General features: G+C 39.0%; 3 protein-coding genes across 4 annotated transcripts in view; 1 reads left to right on the top strand and 2 right to left on the bottom strand.

The window, feature by feature from the left end:
- ppm1ka (protein phosphatase, Mg2+/Mn2+ dependent 1Ka) overlaps nucleotides 1-4,252 on the bottom strand; it is a 9,399-nt gene extending 5,147 nt beyond the window's left edge. Inside the window, exons 1-3 of one of the 2 annotated variants that reach the window (XM_054601419.1) lie at nucleotides 4,171-4,252; nucleotides 1,884-2,016; nucleotides 1,090-1,257 (exon numbers count right to left, since the gene is read on the bottom strand). In XM_054601419.1, coding sequence (XP_054457394.1) covers nucleotides 1,090-1,257; nucleotides 1,884-1,970 — 255 coding nt within the window. In that variant the 5' untranslated portion in view covers nucleotides 1,971-2,016; nucleotides 4,171-4,252. Of the gene's footprint in view, nucleotides 1-1,089; nucleotides 1,258-1,883; nucleotides 2,017-4,160 lie in introns of both variants that reach the window. The other variant, XM_054601420.1, reaches the window with a different exon arrangement.
- A 3,003-nt stretch (nucleotides 4,253-7,255) lies between these two features.
- gprin3a (GPRIN family member 3a) lies at nucleotides 7,256-10,250 on the bottom strand. Its single transcript, XM_054601949.1, has 3 exons — nucleotides 8,522-10,250; nucleotides 8,341-8,450; nucleotides 7,256-8,245 (listed from the first exon to the last, which is right to left on the bottom strand). The coding sequence occupies exons 1-3, from the start codon at nucleotides 10,248-10,250 to the stop codon at nucleotides 7,256-7,258; spliced, it is 2,829 nt and encodes a 942-aa protein (XP_054457924.1).
- A 3,207-nt stretch (nucleotides 10,251-13,457) lies between these two features.
- On the top strand, nucleotides 13,458-17,973 carry LOC129093825 (protein phosphatase methylesterase 1-like). The gene is made up of 10 exons (XM_054601948.1): nucleotides 13,458-13,486; nucleotides 14,022-14,211; nucleotides 14,304-14,361; nucleotides 14,985-15,036; nucleotides 15,143-15,297; nucleotides 15,369-15,459; nucleotides 16,113-16,178; nucleotides 16,429-16,546; nucleotides 17,643-17,760; nucleotides 17,897-17,973. The coding sequence occupies exons 1-10, from the start codon at nucleotides 13,458-13,460 to the stop codon at nucleotides 17,971-17,973; spliced, it is 954 nt and encodes a 317-aa protein (XP_054457923.1).
- Nucleotides 17,974-19,063: the final 1,090 nt, after the last annotated feature.

Raw genomic sequence — 19,063 nt, 5'->3', positions numbered from 1 at the left:
GTATCCATTTATCGATCCATCATCCATTCATCTATTCATCCATCCATCCATCCATCCCTTTATCCAGTCATCCATCCATCCATTTATCCATCCATCCATTCATTCATGTATCCATTCATCCATGTATCCATTCATCGATCCATCATCCATTCATCCATCCATCCCTTTATCCAGTCATCCATCAATCCATTTATCCATCCATTCATCAATTCATCCCTTTATCCATTCATCCATTAATCCGTTTTTCCAACCATTTATCCATTCATCCATCCATCATCCATTCATCCACCCATTCATCCATTTATCCATCCATCCCTTTATACATTCATCTATTAATCCATTTTCCAACCATTTATCCATTCATCCCTCCATCCATTCATCCATTAATTTATCCATTCATTTATCCATTCATTTATCCATGCATCCGTTTATCCATTCACCCATCCATTCATTAATTTATCCAATAATTTATCCCTTCATCCATTTACCTATCCATCGTCAATTTATCCATCCATCCCTCAATTTATCCAGTCATCTATCCCTTTATCCATTCATCCATTTATCCAACCATTTATCCATTCATCCATCCATCCATCCATTAATTTATCCATTCATCCGTTTATCCATTTATCCGACCATTTATCCATTCATCACTCCATCCATTCATCCATTTATCCCTTTATCCATTTACCTATCCATCGTCAATTTATCCATCCATCCCTCAATTTATCCATGCATCCATCCATCCATCCATCCATCCATTCATCCATTCACCCATTGACCCGTCTACAAATCCATCCATGTATCCATTTATCCACTCATTCATTTATCAGCCATCTTTTATCCATTTATTCATCCATTCATCCATTTATTTATCCAACCTTTTAGCCATTAATTTATCGATCTATTTATCATTCATCCATTCATTTATCCAACCATGTAGCCAAATATTTATTCATCCATTCATCATTTAATCCCTCTATTTTTTATCTACTCCTCCTTTAATTTATCATTGTCTCTATTTATTGATCCGCTAACCCGTTCATCCATTCATCTTCTCATTTATCATTCACCTGTCCATCCACTCACCTGTGGAATGGGTTTTCCATATCTGACACTAGAGGGCAGTAGAACCGGTTCTTCTATCTTGTTGCCCCAAATACCGAATGAGTCCCATGTGACCGGCTGACCGCTGCCGTCACTGGCGAAACGAGTTGACCCGCTGACCCGCCGCACGCCAAACAAAGCCCCACCCACCTGCAGGACGACCAATCAGACAACAAACCATCAATTATATTAAAGGCCGGCTAATGTTTTGAATATTCTGAATTTTAAATTGTGGGAATTGAGTGACAATTGAAGTTAAATTACCTAAATTATAAAATGTATTTAATTAATTCCAGGTTTATAGGAGAGCGTTGGGGATGTTCAATGTTGGAAGAAGTACTCAGATATTTTACTTAAGTAAAAGTAGAAATACCATTAAAATGCTCCATTATAAGTCCTGAATTCAAAATGTTACTATAAATAAGTACAAACAGCAAATATAAAAGTACTAATTATGCAGAATGGCTCCTTTCAAAGTGTTTTTCTAGAAGTTCATACTTTGTGTACTACTGGGTGGATAAGTAGTGTAGTACAGCATCATATCATACATGTTTTTTATGTAACTATAACTTTAATACATCATATCAGATATTATAACAAAATATACTTATAAAGTCTCCAAAGTCTCCATTTCAAGACAAAAACATAAACATTTTAACGTATTTTTATGCAGTTAAATGCAATATTTCCCTCTGAGATGTAGTAGAGTAGAAGTATGAAGTGACAGATAATGGAAATACTCAAGTAGAAGTATGTTAAAGTTGTGCAAAAAGTACTTGAGTTTCTTGTACGGTGAGGAAGGTTTTTCTGGCGACGACGGAGTGACAGCATCTCAGCAGATTGATCAGAACCGGAGACGACATGACTTCTACAGCTGTGGAGGAAAACACCTGGACGGGCAGCGGGGATCTGAAATATAAATATATATAACAATATTAAATTAAACATATTTAAATTACTTATTTTGTCCAAAACCCAAAGATATTACATTTATTACAATATTAAACAGAGAAAAGTGGCAAATCCTTGCGTTTAATCAGTGGTGGTATTCAGCTTAAATAAAAGTACTAATACCACACTGTGAAATACTACATTACAAGTAAAAGTCATGCAAAACCTTATACTTACTTCAGTAAAACACACACTTGCACAACTTTACTCTTTAAATACACACTTGTCACTTTAATAACATACTTGTTTTAATGTATTCGTCATACTTTATTGTACATTTTCATATTTTCTTCTCCATACTTGACAATAAATCTATTTTTTTATTCTGATTTCTGATTCTTATTCTGTAAAGTAAGCTTTAGGAAGATGTGCTTCAAGTATGACAAGTATAAATATTCATTGTGCAGTAAAAAGGTCGAGGGTTCAGGTTTCCAAGCAGTCCATCAGGTTTTTTTTTGTGTATAAATAGACTCAACAGTATGTTGGACCTTTGCAGGCCGAGAGGTTTGGATTTCAATTCAGCTGGTGTTACATTAGTTTAATGACATTTTAAAGTACTTATACCACCCTTTAAAATGTCTCTACAACAAGTAAAAGTCCTGCATTCAAAACCTCACTGAGGTAAAAGTACGCAATCATTATCAGCATTAAACATTAGTTTTCTAGTGCTTTTATTTTGAAGGATTGGGAAGGAAAAGATGAAAACACAACATGCTTTCATAAAGAGTTTTGAAGATAAGGAACAAGGAACAAGGAACAAGGAACATAGAAATAGACAATGGTGCAATACTTTGATCCCATGGTGTAAAAAATACTCTGTTTAAAGTACAAGTACAACAGTGTAATTATTAATGTTGCAGCAGTTCATTTTAACAAATGTATACCTGGCTTGCTTGAGAATTATTTAATTATTTAATCTCATTTTAATTATATTAATTATATTTAATTTTTAATTAATAAATATAATAATCTGATTTTGTGGCGTAAAAAGCAATATTTTTCCCTCTGAGATGCAGTTTAAAGTAGCAGGAAATAGAAATACTCAAGTAAAGTACATATACATCAAAATTGTACTAAAGTCCAGTAATTGTTTTTGATACTTTCCACCACTGTCACCTTTCCTCCATTGCCCTTTGACACAGTCTTTACCTCACTGTAAAGATGCATGCCAGAGTAAATATACCTTTGTTGCTAATCAATACTAATATAACACTTATTCCTTCACTAAATCTGGATTTAAAGTCTCTCCTCAGCCAAAAAACACATTAGAGAAGTTTAACTCCATGTAATCAGTGTTTAATGACCTTTACAGTTTGTACACATTAACACACATGTGACCCCTTGTTGTTGACAAAACAGAACTATGCACATGGGTATTTGGATGCATATGACTGGATGAGGGGGTGACACACTGACCCACATGCCGGTATACATTTATATATAATTTTGTATATATTAGCCCTTTTATGGAGCATATTTTAAAGTGGAATGTATGCTGTCCAATAATATATATTTTCTTTAAAGTAACATTAAATGGAACTAAAACTACAAATTAATTCTGCAGCATTAGACAAAAAATAAAATAAAAAAATATATATACATATATATATTTTTTTGTATATATTATCCCTTTTATGGAGCATATTTTAAACTGGAATATATGCTGTTCAATAATATATATTTTCTTTAAAGTAACATTAAATGGAACTAAAACTACAAATTAATTCTGCAGCATTAGACAAAAAATAAAATAAAAATATATATACATATATATATATATTTTTGTATATATTATCCCAAATTAATTCTGCAGCATTAGACAAATTATTTATTATGAAAATAAATATTAAAATATATATAGAATAGAAAAATAAAATATATATATATACATATATAATAAACATACATATCTGAGTTGTTGCAACAGTTAAAACTACTCTAACCATAATATTTTTTGTATATAATAGAATATATAGCAAAAAGTAGATCACTTTAAGAGTATTATAAAAAAAATATATAAATAAATACACCACAGAAAAGACACAATCAACTTTAAAACATTGATGGTTAAAATGACAAAAAAAGTCAAAATGGCGGCTTACAAAAGCTCACCTTCTTCTTCAATTTTTTTCTTTAATTGGTGATTTTTTTCCCGCCGGTCCCGTTTCCGTGACAACAGGTGTCCTTCAGCTCCAGCAGCTGCCTGGAGACGCTGTGGCCGTTGAAGATGGTTGAGCTTGAGGGGGCGGGGACCAATCAGAACCTGAGCACGGCCCTGACGTCATTCCCAAATATGGTGGAGGGGGCGTGTCTATTTTTGGCGCGAAGCCAGACCAAAAAGAAGCAATGGAGACTCTACTTATCTGTCTCTTTCTCCTCCCTTCTGTTACATTTAAAGTAAAATAAACTCTAGTTAACTCTAGTGGGGGAATGTTACTAAGTACATTTAATCAAGTACTTTACTTAAGTACATGTATTTTGAGGTATTTGTACTTTTCATACAACGTTATAGGCTAATTTACTAGAAATGGGCCGTTCCTTTTATTAAAACGTGAAACAAAAAGCTTAATATTTTGTAAAACACACATTAAACTATTTAAATTGTGTAATAGTCTTTCTCAGGCCATTTTATTTGTTTTTATAGAGTTTTTTAAAGGGACTGGTGATCAGAAACACTACCAATTTTGTACACAGGGGGCGCCAAAACATCACTAAATTAAAGTTCGTAGTAGGGTTAGGGTTAATTTTGTCGACTAAATTATTATTTAATTAAATCTTCAGATATATAAAACTGTCTTTCTCCTTAAAGAAGCACACAAAAGCATCACTTTAAATCTGTTTTTTTTACAGATATGTGTTCATACGTTTCTTGGAAATAAATCACGAGGAAAGCATGAAAATTCTTAATAGACTAATCCTGTTCGTGCATGAAGCCTTTTTTGGCAAATAGTTTTGTTAAGTGATAAAAAAAAGAAACAGTTTTTTTAAAGGGACTCTGGTGATCAGAAACACTACCACTTTTGTCCACAGGGACCGCCAAAAACAACACTATATTAAGGTTCCTCGTGGTAACTTTAAATATTTTCAGTTTTATCCTAAAATTATACTTTGTACTTATACTAAAAAATGTTTTACTCCACTAAATATTATTTCCACCTTATTTTAGAGCTTTAGTTCCTATTAAGCAGACTTAGATGATTACACATCCTTGTTGAAAACTTGATTCTGATATTATAGCATTCTCTGGTGAGGTTTGTTCTTTCGGTAAAGCACACAGTTGCTCATATATTTAGGATTTTGCGTTTGAAAGACCAACCTTTGTTTCAGTAACACTGAAGCATCTTACTGAAGCTCAGTGTCTCTGCAGCACAGACTGAATAAAACATGGCGGAGACACTCTGTTGTTAACATGAGCGTGACTTTAATGTGTCTGAATAATTCAGAGAAGCAACCCGGAGCTCCACGAACAACATGACTCCACTGCAGTGATAACAGACGGGGAAATGAGGAAAAGGAAATGTGTGTGAACGGAGGAGAGAAGAAGGAAACAGGAAGAGGAGCTCAGTAAAAGTTAATGTGATGTTCTGGTTTTAGGACATGAACTCCCAGCTGGGACGAAGAAAAGATCATTTAAATATGATGTGTAGTTTATGTTGATGTTCACTGGAACACAAGAGAATAACAAAATAGTACATAAATAAAGCAGGAAAACTGTGAACTGACTTAAGTGTGACCCGAGAGGGAAGGAAGGAAAGGAAAGACAGGAAAGGAAATGACAAGAAACAAAGAGGAAACGAAAAGAAAAGAAAGGAAATTAAGGGAGAGAGAAAGACATGAGAGGAAGTTACAGGAAAGGAAATGAAAAGACATGAAAGGAAAAGAAACGACTGGAAAGGAAAGGAAAGGAAAGGAAAAGAAAGGAAAGGAAATAAAAAGAAAGGAAAGGAAACGACTGGAAAGGAAAGGAAAGGAAAGGAAAAGAAACGGCTGGAAAGGAAAGTAAAGGATAGGATATAAAGGGAGGGATAAGTACATGAGAAGAAATTACAGGAAAGGAAATGAAAATAAAGGAAATGAAAGGAAAAGATGGAAAATGAAAAGGCAAGGAAAGAGACCGTAAAACTGGAGAGGAAAGGAAAAGAAAGGAAAGGAAATAAAGAGAAGAATCAGGAAAGGAAAGGAAAGGTCTGGACAGGAAAGAGGAAAGAGGAAAGGGAGCAAGAAAGACATGAAATGAAGGGAAATAAAAGACAGGAAAGGAAATTAAAAGGAAATGAAAGTCTGGAAAGGAAAAGACAAAATGAAAAGACATGAAAGGAAAAGAAAGAAGTCTGGAAAGAAATAGGAAGGAAAGGAAAGAAAGGTGTAGGGTAAGAAATGAAAGGACATCACAGGAAAAGGAAAAGGAAGGAATTTACAGGAAAGGAAAACACGGAATGGAAAAGAAAGCAAAAGGAAGGATGAGACTGGAAAGATAAGGAAGTAAAGACATGAAAGGAAATGAGGGGACAGGAAATGGAAAAACAAAAGGAAAGGAAACCAAAAGACTGAATAGGAAAGGAAATAAAATGAAAGAGTAAAGAACAGGAAAACACAAGAAAAGGAAGGAAAGGAAAAGAATGGAGGAAGTTAAGTGCTTCCCATCAGAGAAAAACACTTTCTCACTTGACACACACACACACACACACACACACACACACACACACACACACACACACACACACACACACACACACACACACACACACACACACACACACACACACACACACACACACGAGTGGTTGAGTGGTTTTATGCAACGTTTTTCGTTTAGAGAAGGAAGTGGATGAAATATTTACCACCAGCGAGGAGAAGAGAGCCGCTGTCAAAAAACAGGAAGTACAAAGGAACCTTTTTTTTAAAATAAATTATAATAACTACATTTAGGTTATTAATTGCAACCCCTGCTGTTAAACATTTATATTTACTGCATTTTACTTGAACAAAAGTGAATAAATGCTCCTCCTTTGATCCTTTAAAAAACATAAATCGTAAAATAAAAGAACATAAAAGGGGTTTATTTCGACTCTCTTTGAAGTATTCAACGTTGTATAAATACATGCAGGTGGACATAACATGAAGACATAAGTGCTTCTAACTGTTAAATGTGAATATTTGTGTTTTAAAGTCTGGTGTTCGGAGGATTTTTCTGGACTCAGTCGGCCTCTGCGGGCGACTTCCTGCAGCATCCCAGAATCCCTCCCTTCTTCCTCTTCCTCTTCCCGTTTTCTCCGAGGCTTCCGGCGGAGCAGACGGACTTCCTCAGAGTCCGGATGTGCTTCTCCTGCTCCCGAATCTTTGACTCCAGGTGGGATTGGATCGCGGCGCCGAGGGACTCCAGGTCCACCGCGGCGCCGTACACCTCCCACGTCCTCCCCTGTTTGTCCCACGCCACCTTCTGAGGCTTCTCCGTCTTTTCATCTTCCTCTTCCTCGTCGTTTCGCTCCCTCGCTACTTCCTCCTCCTCATCGCCGTCCTTCCTGATGCTCTCGGCGCTCGCGTCCCGGTTTTGTCCGGGTCGTGGCTCCGGCACCGGGTTCTGCTGGAAGCTGTACGTTCGTAGACATGCCGGGAGTGAACTGGACCGGTCGGCGGCAACGTAGGGAATCGGCGATTGCTGGCAAAGCTCGATGTCGATCTTGCAGACGTGCTGGAAGGGCGGAACCGTTGGAGAGGTGGCTGATTGACAGCTGGGGGAGCCAATCAGGGAGGGTGGGAGGGCGAGGCCGGTGGAAGCTGAGCGTTCGACCACCTCCACTTGGACGCCCACCTCTCGAAGCCGCTCGCTGTGGTCGGTCATGGTCGCCGTCTCCTTCACTGCCTTGGCGCTCGGACGAAGGAGAGAAGAAGATCTTCCTCCGCCATCTTTCTCCTGCTTCTTCTTCTTCTCTTCCTCCTTGCTCTCCTCACCCGCTGCCCTTGACGACGGCAGTTTGCCACCCGCGGTGCTGGCATTTGCGACTCCCAGGTGACTCGGTTTGCTCTGCTGCGGGGCGCCTTGTATCCTCTTGTTTCCTAGCAACCACCGTGTGTTGTCACTCACATCTACCCCTCGCACGGCACCCTGGGAAACCGCCACTGTCGCTTTGGCCTCCGGCGGTTTCAAATGTTCTTCCTCGTCGGCAACATCTGTTTTCGCCGGCGTCTTGGCGGTAGAGTCAAATGTGAGACCCGAGTTAAACCGGTACTATTATGGGATGTTCTGCTGATGGTGTTCGTATCCACAGCAACAAACGGAACCGCTGCGGACTCTAGTGTGGCTCTGCTTGTCATAGTCACGGCAACAGTGGTTCTGGTTTTGGGGCTGGAGGTGGCTCGAGGAGCCAGCGGGCCGGAGGTCACACCAGAACCTGCAAGAAGAGAAACATAGTTTTTACATATATGACTTATATCTTAAGGACAATGTCATGGATGTAATTACCTGGAGCAGAACCAGGACTCCTCAGGACCTCTCTGTGTGGTCCAGCCGGACCAAGAGTTTTACCAGGACCAGACCCAGGACTCCTACTTGCTGGACTTGATCTTGGAGAGAGCGTCATGGATGGAGACAAATCTGCCAGAGCTGTCTTTGAGCTCGACCGAACTGTTCCAGGCTTAGAAGAACCAGAACCTTTAGGATCTGGACTAAGTTTAGCAGTGGAGCTTGCAGACTTGAGGTTCTTGTCTTTGGACCCAGACAGACTAGTTTGAGGGGACAACGGGGAGACAGATCCAACAAGGTCCGTGTTAGAGCCAGAGGCCAGTAGAGAAGGTTTTGAAGTTGGACTGGTTTTAAGATTGAAACTGTATTTAGAGTCTAAAGGACTCTGAGTTTTAGGATCCAGGTTGTCTTTGGATCCCCTGCCAGATTTAGAGTCTGCAACTGTCTCTGAATCTGGACTGGTTTTACTTGCTTTGATATCAGTTGTGGTTTTAGAATCTCCTGAGCCCGACCCGGACTTCCCATTGGGACTGGCTTTGGAATTGGATCCAGTTTTGGAGTCCAAGCTGTCCTTAGATCCCAAACTTGTTTTGGAAGCAGAACCGCTTTTAGAATCCAGACTATCTTTGGACCCCATTGGTGTTTTAGAGTTGAGACTGGCTTTGGAATCGGAGACAGTTTTAACATCCAGACTGTTGGTGGTTTTGGAATTTGAACTGGTTTTGGATCCAGATCCAACACTTGAATCTTTACCGTCAAGATTCTCCTTGGACCCTGATGCGTTACGGTTTCGGGTCCCAGAAGCTTTCCTCTGCATGGATGGTTTTGGGCTTATAGATCTTGTTTGAGGAGTCTTGGCGCTGAGCAGACCCGTTTCAGACCTCTGATTTGGCGATTTTAGTCCTACAGTTGGTGTTTCAGAACTGGGAGTTTTTGAGTCAGGTCTGGTGCTTCCTGGGTCTTGTTTTGGGGTTTTGATTGACATTGTTGGGGTTCGATTGGCAATTTTTGGACTGATTGGGTCGCCTTTCGGATTGTGGACGTTCAGGCTTACAGGAAGGTGAAGGGTTTTTGGCGGCTGTGTCCCTAGGGAAACTTCTTTTACGCATGTTTGCATTTTCGGTCCAACGGTTATTTTGTTTGTAGTCTTTATTGTCGTCGGTGCATTATGGGATTTGGGGTTTGAGACACTTGCGGGTTCCGTTATCTGAACTAGTGGTTTGACTCTATCGGTTGTTCTGGGTCCGCCACCAATGGTTGTTGGTTCCACCCGGTGGGGTTTTGGACTCACCGCCGTTATGCTGTGCGTCTTTGGGCCGAGCGTAGAAGTACTTTTGGGGTTTGGTGACTTCAACCTGCTGTTCACCGACGATTCTGTTGTCGGTGAGCGAGACCCCGCTCTAATTTGGCTTTTTTGTCGCCATGGATCATCCCTTTCCCCCGGTGACGTCACAGGGGTCGTCAGGGTGCTAGCTGCTCCCTTTGCCCCGCCTCCTTTATTCCCATCATCCTTTCTGTTCCCGCCATGCGACCTTGAGGTCTCCGCCGTTGGGCGGGGGTTGCTTGGCGAAGTCAGCGTGAGGTTGAGGTTGAAGTTAGGCTCCACCCCCCAGTTTGCATTGGGATCTGCGTTGCCGAGGGCATTTACAAGCTCCACCTCCTCTGGAATCGGGCTTTCTGATTGGACGACATCCTTGACGCATTTAGAAATCTTTGGGGATGTTTCCATGGTTTTCGTGTCAGAATATTCTCAGAAGAATTTGGCAATCGTAGATCAGCTCCTGGTTGGACAGATGGAAAAACAAATGATCAAAACCAGTCAAATATAATTTCCAAACTATTTACCATTCATCAAACCAGTAGAAAATGATGCATCTAGTATTTATTCCCTCTGTCATGGTACCAAAAGTAAAGATACTTCATTATGAAGCTTTCTTATATTACTATGGACGAAAGAAAGTGTTAAACCTTGAAATATATTTTCCTTGCTGCTGAATTAAAGCTCAGTAACTAACTGCTATTTTCTGTCACACAGACGAATCCTCTGGGGATCAGATTTTCTGTGTCTGATAGATCCACATTCATGACTAGATGTGTAAAATGTCAGTAACGTAACCAACGTTCCTCCTGGTCCGATTAAAGGGTGTGAGGATGAAACATGACATGTTAACTGCCCTTTAAGATAAAAATGTGATTTTAGGCTCGGAAATGAATCAGATTTGTTTGAATACAAACATCAATTTATTAAGATTTATACAAGTTGTGGTTTATTTTATAATGCTACTTCACATTTATCATAGTGGTTTAATAAAATAAATATCGGTGGTGGAAGAAGTACTCTGATCTTTTAAAGTATACTTTGGTCTAAAAATACTCCATTATAAGTAACAGCTGTGAATGCAAAATATGAATTAAAGTACAAGCAAATTTAGTAAAAGTATTACAGGATAAATAGGAATGTAATAATAAAAATCCTAAGAAATGTATGGCAAATAAAACCAATCAGTATTAACTCCTTGTAATCTCAATACCGTGTTTTAAATACAGCTCACTACAGTAAACGTAAAGTTATTTTAATTAGTAACATTATAGTTATTCTGAACAGTATTATAATAGTTACTTAAACTATTTACATACCGATTCAGAGTGGACCAAATCCAAAATCCCCTCATCGTGTCCGTCGACCGCCTGCTCCCTCGTTCCTCCCTCGCTGCTTTAACAGAGGATGAATTTATGAATAAATAAAAGGAGGAGGGAGAGAAGGAGGAGATCATCCTCATCATCATGTTCCCTCTCCTCCTTTTCCCTCTTCCTCTGTTTTTTTATACCTTCTCTTCCCCTCTCTTCTGATTCCTCAAACCCTTTCCCTCCATCTTACTCTCCTACTCCCTCTTTTTTTATTTAAAATCTCCCCTTATTTTCCTTTTCCTGTCAACCGTCTTCTTGTATCTCCTCATTATACATTTTTAGCTCTGTTTGGATATGCACTTAACCATCTACCTGTTTATTTTTCATATCCTAACCATTAACTTTTAACCTTTGGCAGGTGCATATTTAAAATTTGCACCATGTCCAAAATCGTGATTTTTTATTTTTATTTGGTTTATTAAAACTCTATATATATATTTGCACTCTTTTCCACTTTGTTCTACCACCGCTGCACAACAATTCCCTTCTGAATAAATGGGGTTTTATCTTATTTATCTTATCTTTATTCATAAAAACAGTTGCAAGTGATTTTGAACATTCTGTACCAGTTAATCCCTTCTGAATTTTTTATTAGGCCTTCACAGTTCTATGGATTTTGAACAAAACTGGGATGTGATTAGACTAAATTTGAATTTATAGAAAGACTGTGTTCAGTGTATCTAAACTGTTTACCATTTTTTGCAAACTTTTCAAATCCATTGCTTTGAGCAAATCTTTGGCTAACTATTTCAACTGTTTGTAGTTTATATTAAGTTAACTATTTAATTTTGTTAACCAATCACTTGTAGCTCATTTTTAGCTAACTATTTCAACTGTAAACCCCGAACCTGCAGACGCTCGATCTCTCCGGCAACAACTTCAGGTCTTTGGATTTCCTAACCGGGGCTAATCTTAAGGCGCTCACCTGGCTGAAACTCAGTGGGAACAGTTTGTCGGTCCTCAACGACACCGTCCTCCAATCCCTCCCTGCTTTGACATACCTGGACCTGACCGATAACCCTCTGACATGCGAATGCTCCAACGCCGGGTTCAACCAATGGCTGCGGAGCAACAACCAGACACAGGTTGTCAACGGTCACCAGTATAACGGCGCCTTTCCTGTGAGCCAACAGGGAAACAGGTTCCTGGACTTTGACGTCGACTCCCGTTGGCGGGACGTTAGCTTCCTCTGCTTCATTTCCAGCTCCTGTCGTGTCGTGTTTACTCTCATGCTTCAAAAGAAACCAAAAGCTCCTTTTAAGTGTATTTTTTACTTTTTTTAAAAATCTGTTTCGAGTACATCAGACTTTATGCAGAACCAACACTGAATATTTTTATGGACTGCTTTGTTTTTCACACTTTCTTAAAAAAATATATATAATTGCAACGAATCAACAATTAAATTGTTTTTTTTTATTCTGCGAACTTCAGATCTACTTTTAGGAAAGACTTCCTACAATATGACTGATTAACATGGACACAGAGATTATTTTCATTATTAATCAAATTATGATAAACATGATTTTTATTAATGTACGCATACTGAGCTGTTGATTAGTCTAAGTTTATTTCACAACAGCACGCTGCTGGTTGCCTGGATACTAAAGCTGTCTGTCACTGCCACCTGAGGGCTGTTTATAAAGAGAGGGACTATTTACACCAGCTTTAAATGATCTCATTTAATGCACAAAAACTGGAATTATGAAATAAAATAAACACTCTGAGCTTTTTGTCTTTTGAGTGAAAAACCTGAGAAAAAGATTTAGACAGTTTCAGCTTTTATTTAACAAACCTTTCGCATCTACAATCTGAATTTTGGACAATTTGTCAATAAATTATAGAAAGAATATTCAGTCATCACTTTTTGGCCTAAAAAACTAGAAAACTTACAAGAATGGAAACTGTATTTTCTGTATAGAATTATTTAGAGAGCTTTAAATATATAATATAAATTTGGTGGTCGCTGAGTAACTGAAGCCTCTAAAGGTTTGACATATTCTTAAATGCTTGTCTGTCACACACACTTCAGCGGTCTCAGCCAATAGGACGCTGCAACCGTGATGCTTCCTGACAACAACAGCTGACTCAGCATTGTCTTATAGTTGTTTGTTTTGTTCTCACACCGGCAGTCAGTTTTATTTGGTCGATGGACTGGAAGCTGCTTATTAAGGAAAAACCTGCTTAATGACCTCTGACACACACACATACACCACGTTGAAGATAAGCAGCCGATTTCCTGCTGAGAAGCATGTTGGAGGAGAACGTCGACACCGAGCAGTAAGTCATGGAAAACGTTTTTTATCTCAATTAAAACTTTTTTAAATTGGAATTCATTCTGAGTAGCTGCCATCGAAATCGAATAGTAAAAATAACTCTCTAAAAATAAAAGCATCAAAGATCATTTAAACATTTTAGGTGGATTTAGATCTTTTCCTGTCCTTGCAAGTTTATTTCTCAACCAACAACAAATTGACTTCTTCCAAACACAGGAAACACAGTTAGTTTAATGCTCGCCATAGTAGCATTCAGCTCGCTAACTTAATGACCCAGTTTGTCTTACAACATCATGAATGCCATAATTATGATTATGAAAAGGTGTCAGTCTCCAATTCTTAATTGATATTTAGCTAACTGGCAAAGATAAGTAAGTGTTCTATTTAGAATACTTAGTTTGCTAACAAGCTCTCGAATAAACGGTTTCTTAAGAAGATCCTCCACATAGAGAACTTTCTGTATCATCTCCTGGTATGTCAGTATATTCCTGCCAAAAAGAAACATTCTCTGTGTTGCTGTGCGTCTACATGTCGAAAAGTGAGGTCAGCGGTAAACCGGATTACTCGCCGGTGTCGTGGCGGGAGTATTTTGACCAGATGGAGGACGTGAGCGTCGGACCGGCCGACAACAGCGACCTCTACCGGATCTATAAAGCGGGAAACGATGGACCGCTGCTGGTTCTGCTGCATGGAGGAGGACACTCGGCTCTGTCGTGGGCCGTCTTCACCGTGAGTATCTGTGCGGTCAGCTGCTCGATCCATCGATGCCGGCTCCTTCCTGAATATCAGCAGCGTGTTTTGGTGTTTTTTCTGCGTTACAGACGGCGATTTCCAACAGAGTGACCTGCAGGATTCTTGCCATGGACCTCCGGGGTCACGGTGAGTCAATATAAAGATATAAGTTTGGTTGTTAACAAGATTTAAATGACATATTTAAGGTACAAGCAAAGAAAGTTTGTTGAGATTGTGCTGGTATGACTGGTTCTGATTTGGATTATTTGGATTTTGTAGAAAATAGACTTTTGCTTTTTGACCTAATGCTACTGGACTTTTTATTTTTACATTTATCCCCAAAGTACAGAAAAAGTAATCATTCAATACAATTTCAAACTTACAATATTCTAGTGTTGTATTGTTATATGTGTATCGTGAGTCCTTTGTTGGACTGAACCAATGGGGTTGTAGGTGGTTTGTAACAGATGTGCTTTATATATTTTGTCCCTAAAATTGCGGGTGGCACCAGATTGAACCGCCATTTAAAATTGTCTGGAATTGCCACTGTTTGCACCACTTATTTAATCCCATAAATCAATAGTTTTCTGTAAATTATTATAAAAACAGTGAATCCAAGTTCCTCTGTCAGTAGATAGATACGGATGGTCCCGTTGCTTTAACATTAAATCATTGATAGTGTCTGGTTTCAGTGGTTCATTGTTGGGTTTTAGTGTAGATTACTTGAAATGGCTTAATTATGAGGATTTTCAAAACAAACTCTATATTAGGTGACACCCAGGTCCACCAACCAGACGACTTCTCCACTCAAACCATGTCCAGGTAACGACACACACACAATACCACTAACACTTTTACCTTAACTTACCTACAACAACCAGAGCTGATTGATCTGCTATTACCGCTGTTTGCCCCGCCCCCTCCTCAGCGATGTAGCCAATGTGATTGGAGCGTGCTACGGTCAGACTCCTCCCCCTATCGTCCTGATTGGCCACGGCGTTGGCGGCGCCATCGCGGTGCACATGGCCGGCACCACGCTGCTGCCGACCACTGTTGGCCTGGTGGCCATCGACGTCGTAGAAGGTAAGAGTTTGCTTTCTTTATTTGTTATGTTTACAAATATCTACTTTACGGTTCTTATTTTCCTGCTGTAGGCAGCGCGACGGAGGCTCTCCACAGCATACAGAACTTCCTGAAGGGAAGACCCAAGTCCTTCAAGTCCATGGACCACGCTATAGAGTGGAGGTGAGCATATAAGACCCAATATATCCAACATAATACAGATAAAAAAGACTTACCCACATGTATGCATCTCAGCTGGCCAGATCAACAAATCTGATTGCAATCCGTCCTTCCAGTCCAGAGGTGGTGACAATCCTCCTGATGCTGTTTGGTAGCTGCCAAAAACACCAGAAGAAGAATAACTTAGCATCTTAAGATAATTACCAGCACAGACTATCTATTAGAAATGGACGTAGTCATCGTGACGTCACCCATTGGTTTTAGACTGATGTTTTGAAGCCTTGGGTTCGCCATCTTGGTTACGCCATGTTGTTGTTTTTTGCAACCAGTGACCAGGAAGTGACCATATTTGGACTGAGGAGGAGTGACGTAGAAATGGCGTATACATCTCTGGTAGCGACCTGTCAATCAGTGTGTAGCCCCGCCCTTTATGGTCTGTTTGACTGTAAATGGAGCATAATTTACTAAATGAACATCATGCTGTATTGAAGAAGACTTGAAACTAGAGATTGAGACCATAAACTCATGTTTACAATGTTTACTGAGGGAATAAATCAAGAGAGAAGTAGAGTCATTTTCTCATAGACTTCTATACAACCAGAGGAGTCGCCCCCTGGTGAAGTGGATCACTAACAAAACTATGTTCCTCCTTTCAGCGTCAAGAGCGGGCAAATCAGTAACCTGGAATCTGCCAGAGTCTCAATGGTTGGTCAGGTCAAAAGGTAGGCCGGCTCTGATTGGCTTATGACCCTTCACGTGTTTACAGTAGATTACATTTAAAAGTAGCTTACAACTAATTGTTTTTTAAATGACAGTATTTTCTTTGATTTGAGAATAAACGGTTTGTTCTGTTAAACATTAGGTTCTCTATTTTAGACGTAAACAGATTATTGACTTGCATCAAATAGAACCAGACAAGATAATGACATTTTGATGATTGCTTCTTTGTTCTTTCACTTCCTGTCTGTAAAGATGTAAGGTGGAGGAGGCCGACAGGCTGCAGAAGGCCGGCCCGGTGACCGACGTGGTCGTCGAGCCTAATGAAGAGTTATACGATCAGAGTTACGACAAAGAAAATGCTGCCACAGAGGTGAGGAAAGACACTTAGAGGAATTTAAACACAACGAATAGTACGTCGTATAACATATGTGGACTACTTTGTACTATAGCCTTTGTTATGGAGGCTGTAAAAAAACGGTAAAAACAACAATTTTTATTTGTGACAATAGCGTAAAACTAGATGGAACAATGGGAAAAACAACACCCTTGTCACTTAAATGCAAGTATATTTCATTGACTTGCATTTATTACCAAGTAACCTGTGAGTTACACATTTATTAACCCTTGACGTCAATCTGTGTTATAATTTGTTTTATGCTTTCAAGAATGTATTATATTCCCAACCAAAGCAGGACAATGTATGTGTTGTGACAATTTAAGACTTTCCATTGACTTACATTCATTATGGACGAATTCAACAGCACCATTAAGATATAAACACACAAATGCTCATATACCAACATGCCATTTATACTAGCAACCACTGACTTGCATTCCTTCCAACATTTCTGAACTTTTAAAGAAAAACAGAAAAACACACCACCAAAAACATTGACCTTCATTAATCCCAAAACCTCTTAACCAAACCACAACTATTAAAGTGTTATAATGGGTTTTATGCTTTCAAGGATGTATTATATTCACAACCAAAGCAAGATAATGTATATGTTGTGACACTTTAGACCTTTCCATTGACTCACATTCATTATGGACATTATTATATTATTATATATATATTATATTATAGAGATAAACATGCCATTTATACTAGCAACCACTGATTTGCATTCATTCAAACAGCTCCGAAAGCACTAACAAAAACATTTCTAACAGTTCTTCCGTTGACTTTCATTTATCCCCAAACATCTACACACAACGAATAAAGATTTCTCATAAACCAAAAAACACTTTCACATCCACATGTATAATAATACTTAATGTGATTCCATTGACTTACATTCACCCGCCCACTTTCAACCACTAAACCCTAAAACAGGCAGACAGTATAACTTGATTTGATCAAATTTAAAGTTCTCAAATGCACGTCAATGTCGTGATGTTTTCTTCCCATTGCCTGTATTGTTATGAAGATAATTAATGGACCCCACTGTGTATTTATGTGTAAGAGTGTGTACATGTGGCGTATAGATCTGTCCAAGTCGGAAAAGGATTGGGACGGCTGGTTTAGAGGAACCGCAAACCTCTTCCTGGCTTGCAACCTGCCAAAACTCCTGCTGTTGGCCGGTGGGTATTTAAAAACCTCTGTACGTCCTTTTTCAGGGTAAAAAAATACGACCTTTCTGTATATTATCTTGTTTTAAATAATACCTTGACATTTTTATTTTTTTTATTTATAGTAATAAGCTGCTTCTGTTTCTAGGAATCAACCGGCTGGATAGAGAGTTGACTATCGGCCAGATGCAAGGTGAGATGCTGACTCAACACATAAAGTGGTAGCCATGGTAACCATTAAGTTTTTATTTTAAATAAGTTGTTAAGCAAAGAAATGAGGTGCCTCAAACAGCTGTACGTTTTTTTTAATACGTCAATGGGCAAATTTATCCCACATTTTAACATTTTAGTTCCTGCATTCATTAGTTAAGTACAGTTTTAAGTGCAGCACTTGTACTAGTAGTGGAGTATTTTCACAGTGTGGTACTAGTACTGAAGTAAAGGATCTGAATACTTCTCCCTCTACTGTTAATAAGTACAACACTTTAACTCTCCGGTAACAGAAGATAGAAAACTAACACCTCCACAATTCTGGTTCTCTATAAAGACGAGGCAGAAAGAAGCAGAAGGCAGAGGGGCTGATGGGAAATGTAGTTTTGGAAGAAAAAAAAGAAAATGCCAGGTGTAGAGAAACACTGTGATATTGGGAATACTTGACATTCTTTTCACGCTGAGTTTTCTACATTGACTTTGAGGGAAAAGGTGAAGAGACGTCTCTAAGGACACACACACACACACACACACACACACACACACACACACACACACACACACACACACACACACACACACACACACACACACACACACACACACACACACACACACACACACACACACACACACCTTGAGGCAGCAGATCCTCTCCAGAGTCAGCTGCTTCTGTCAGTCAACAACCGCGCTGGAAGTGACAGATCAGGAGTGTGTGTGTGTGTGTGTGTGTGTGTGTGTGTGTGTGTGTGTGTGTGTGTGTGTGTGTGTGTGTGTGTGTGTTTACCTGTCTCGCTGTTTGTCTCCAGGTAAATTCATGATGCAGGTGCTGCCTCCCTGTGGACACGCAGTGCAAGAAGACAAACCAGAAAAGGTGAGAAAACTGTACATTTACTGAAGTACTGTGCTTGAATACTTTATGAGGTATTTGTATTTCCATTTCATGCTTCTCATAATTCTACTTCACTGCAATTTGGAGGGAAAAATGCTACTTTTTACTCTACTGCATTCATTTATTAATATTAAAACAAAATATAATAAACAAATAAGTGAAGATATAAAGCAAAATTAAACTGACGAACACAGCAGGATAATGTATGTGCAC

Source organism: Anoplopoma fimbria, chromosome 7 (assembly GCF_027596085.1).
Source record: "Anoplopoma fimbria isolate UVic2021 breed Golden Eagle Sablefish chromosome 7, Afim_UVic_2022, whole genome shotgun sequence".
In the NCBI taxonomy this organism is placed as follows: Eukaryota; Metazoa; Chordata; class Actinopteri; order Perciformes; family Anoplopomatidae; genus Anoplopoma; species Anoplopoma fimbria.
This window is presented reverse-complemented; position numbering and strand designations above follow the sequence as displayed.

Coding starts and splice junctions, on each gene's coding strand:
- gprin3a (XM_054601949.1), bottom strand. CDS start 10,250: ATGGAAACATCCCCAAAGATTTCTAAATGCGTCAAGGATGTCGTCCAA. Junction 8,451..8,521: donor GAGTCCTGGTTCTGCTCCAG/GTAATTACATCC, acceptor CTCTTCTTGCAG/GTTCTGGTGTGACCTCCGGC. Junction 8,246..8,340: donor CCACACTAGAGTCCGCAGCG/GTTCCGTTTGTT, acceptor TCTACCGCCAAG/ACGCCGGCGAAAACAGATGT.
- LOC129093825 (XM_054601948.1), top strand. CDS start 13,458: ATGTTGGAGGAGAACGTCGACACCGAGCA. Junction 15,037..15,142: donor TCCACTCAAACCATGTCCAG/GTAACGACACAC, acceptor CCCCCTCCTCAG/CGATGTAGCCAATGTGATTG. Junction 16,547..17,642: donor AAGAAAATGCTGCCACAGAG/GTGAGGAAAGAC, acceptor TTTATGTGTAAG/AGTGTGTACATGTGGCGTAT.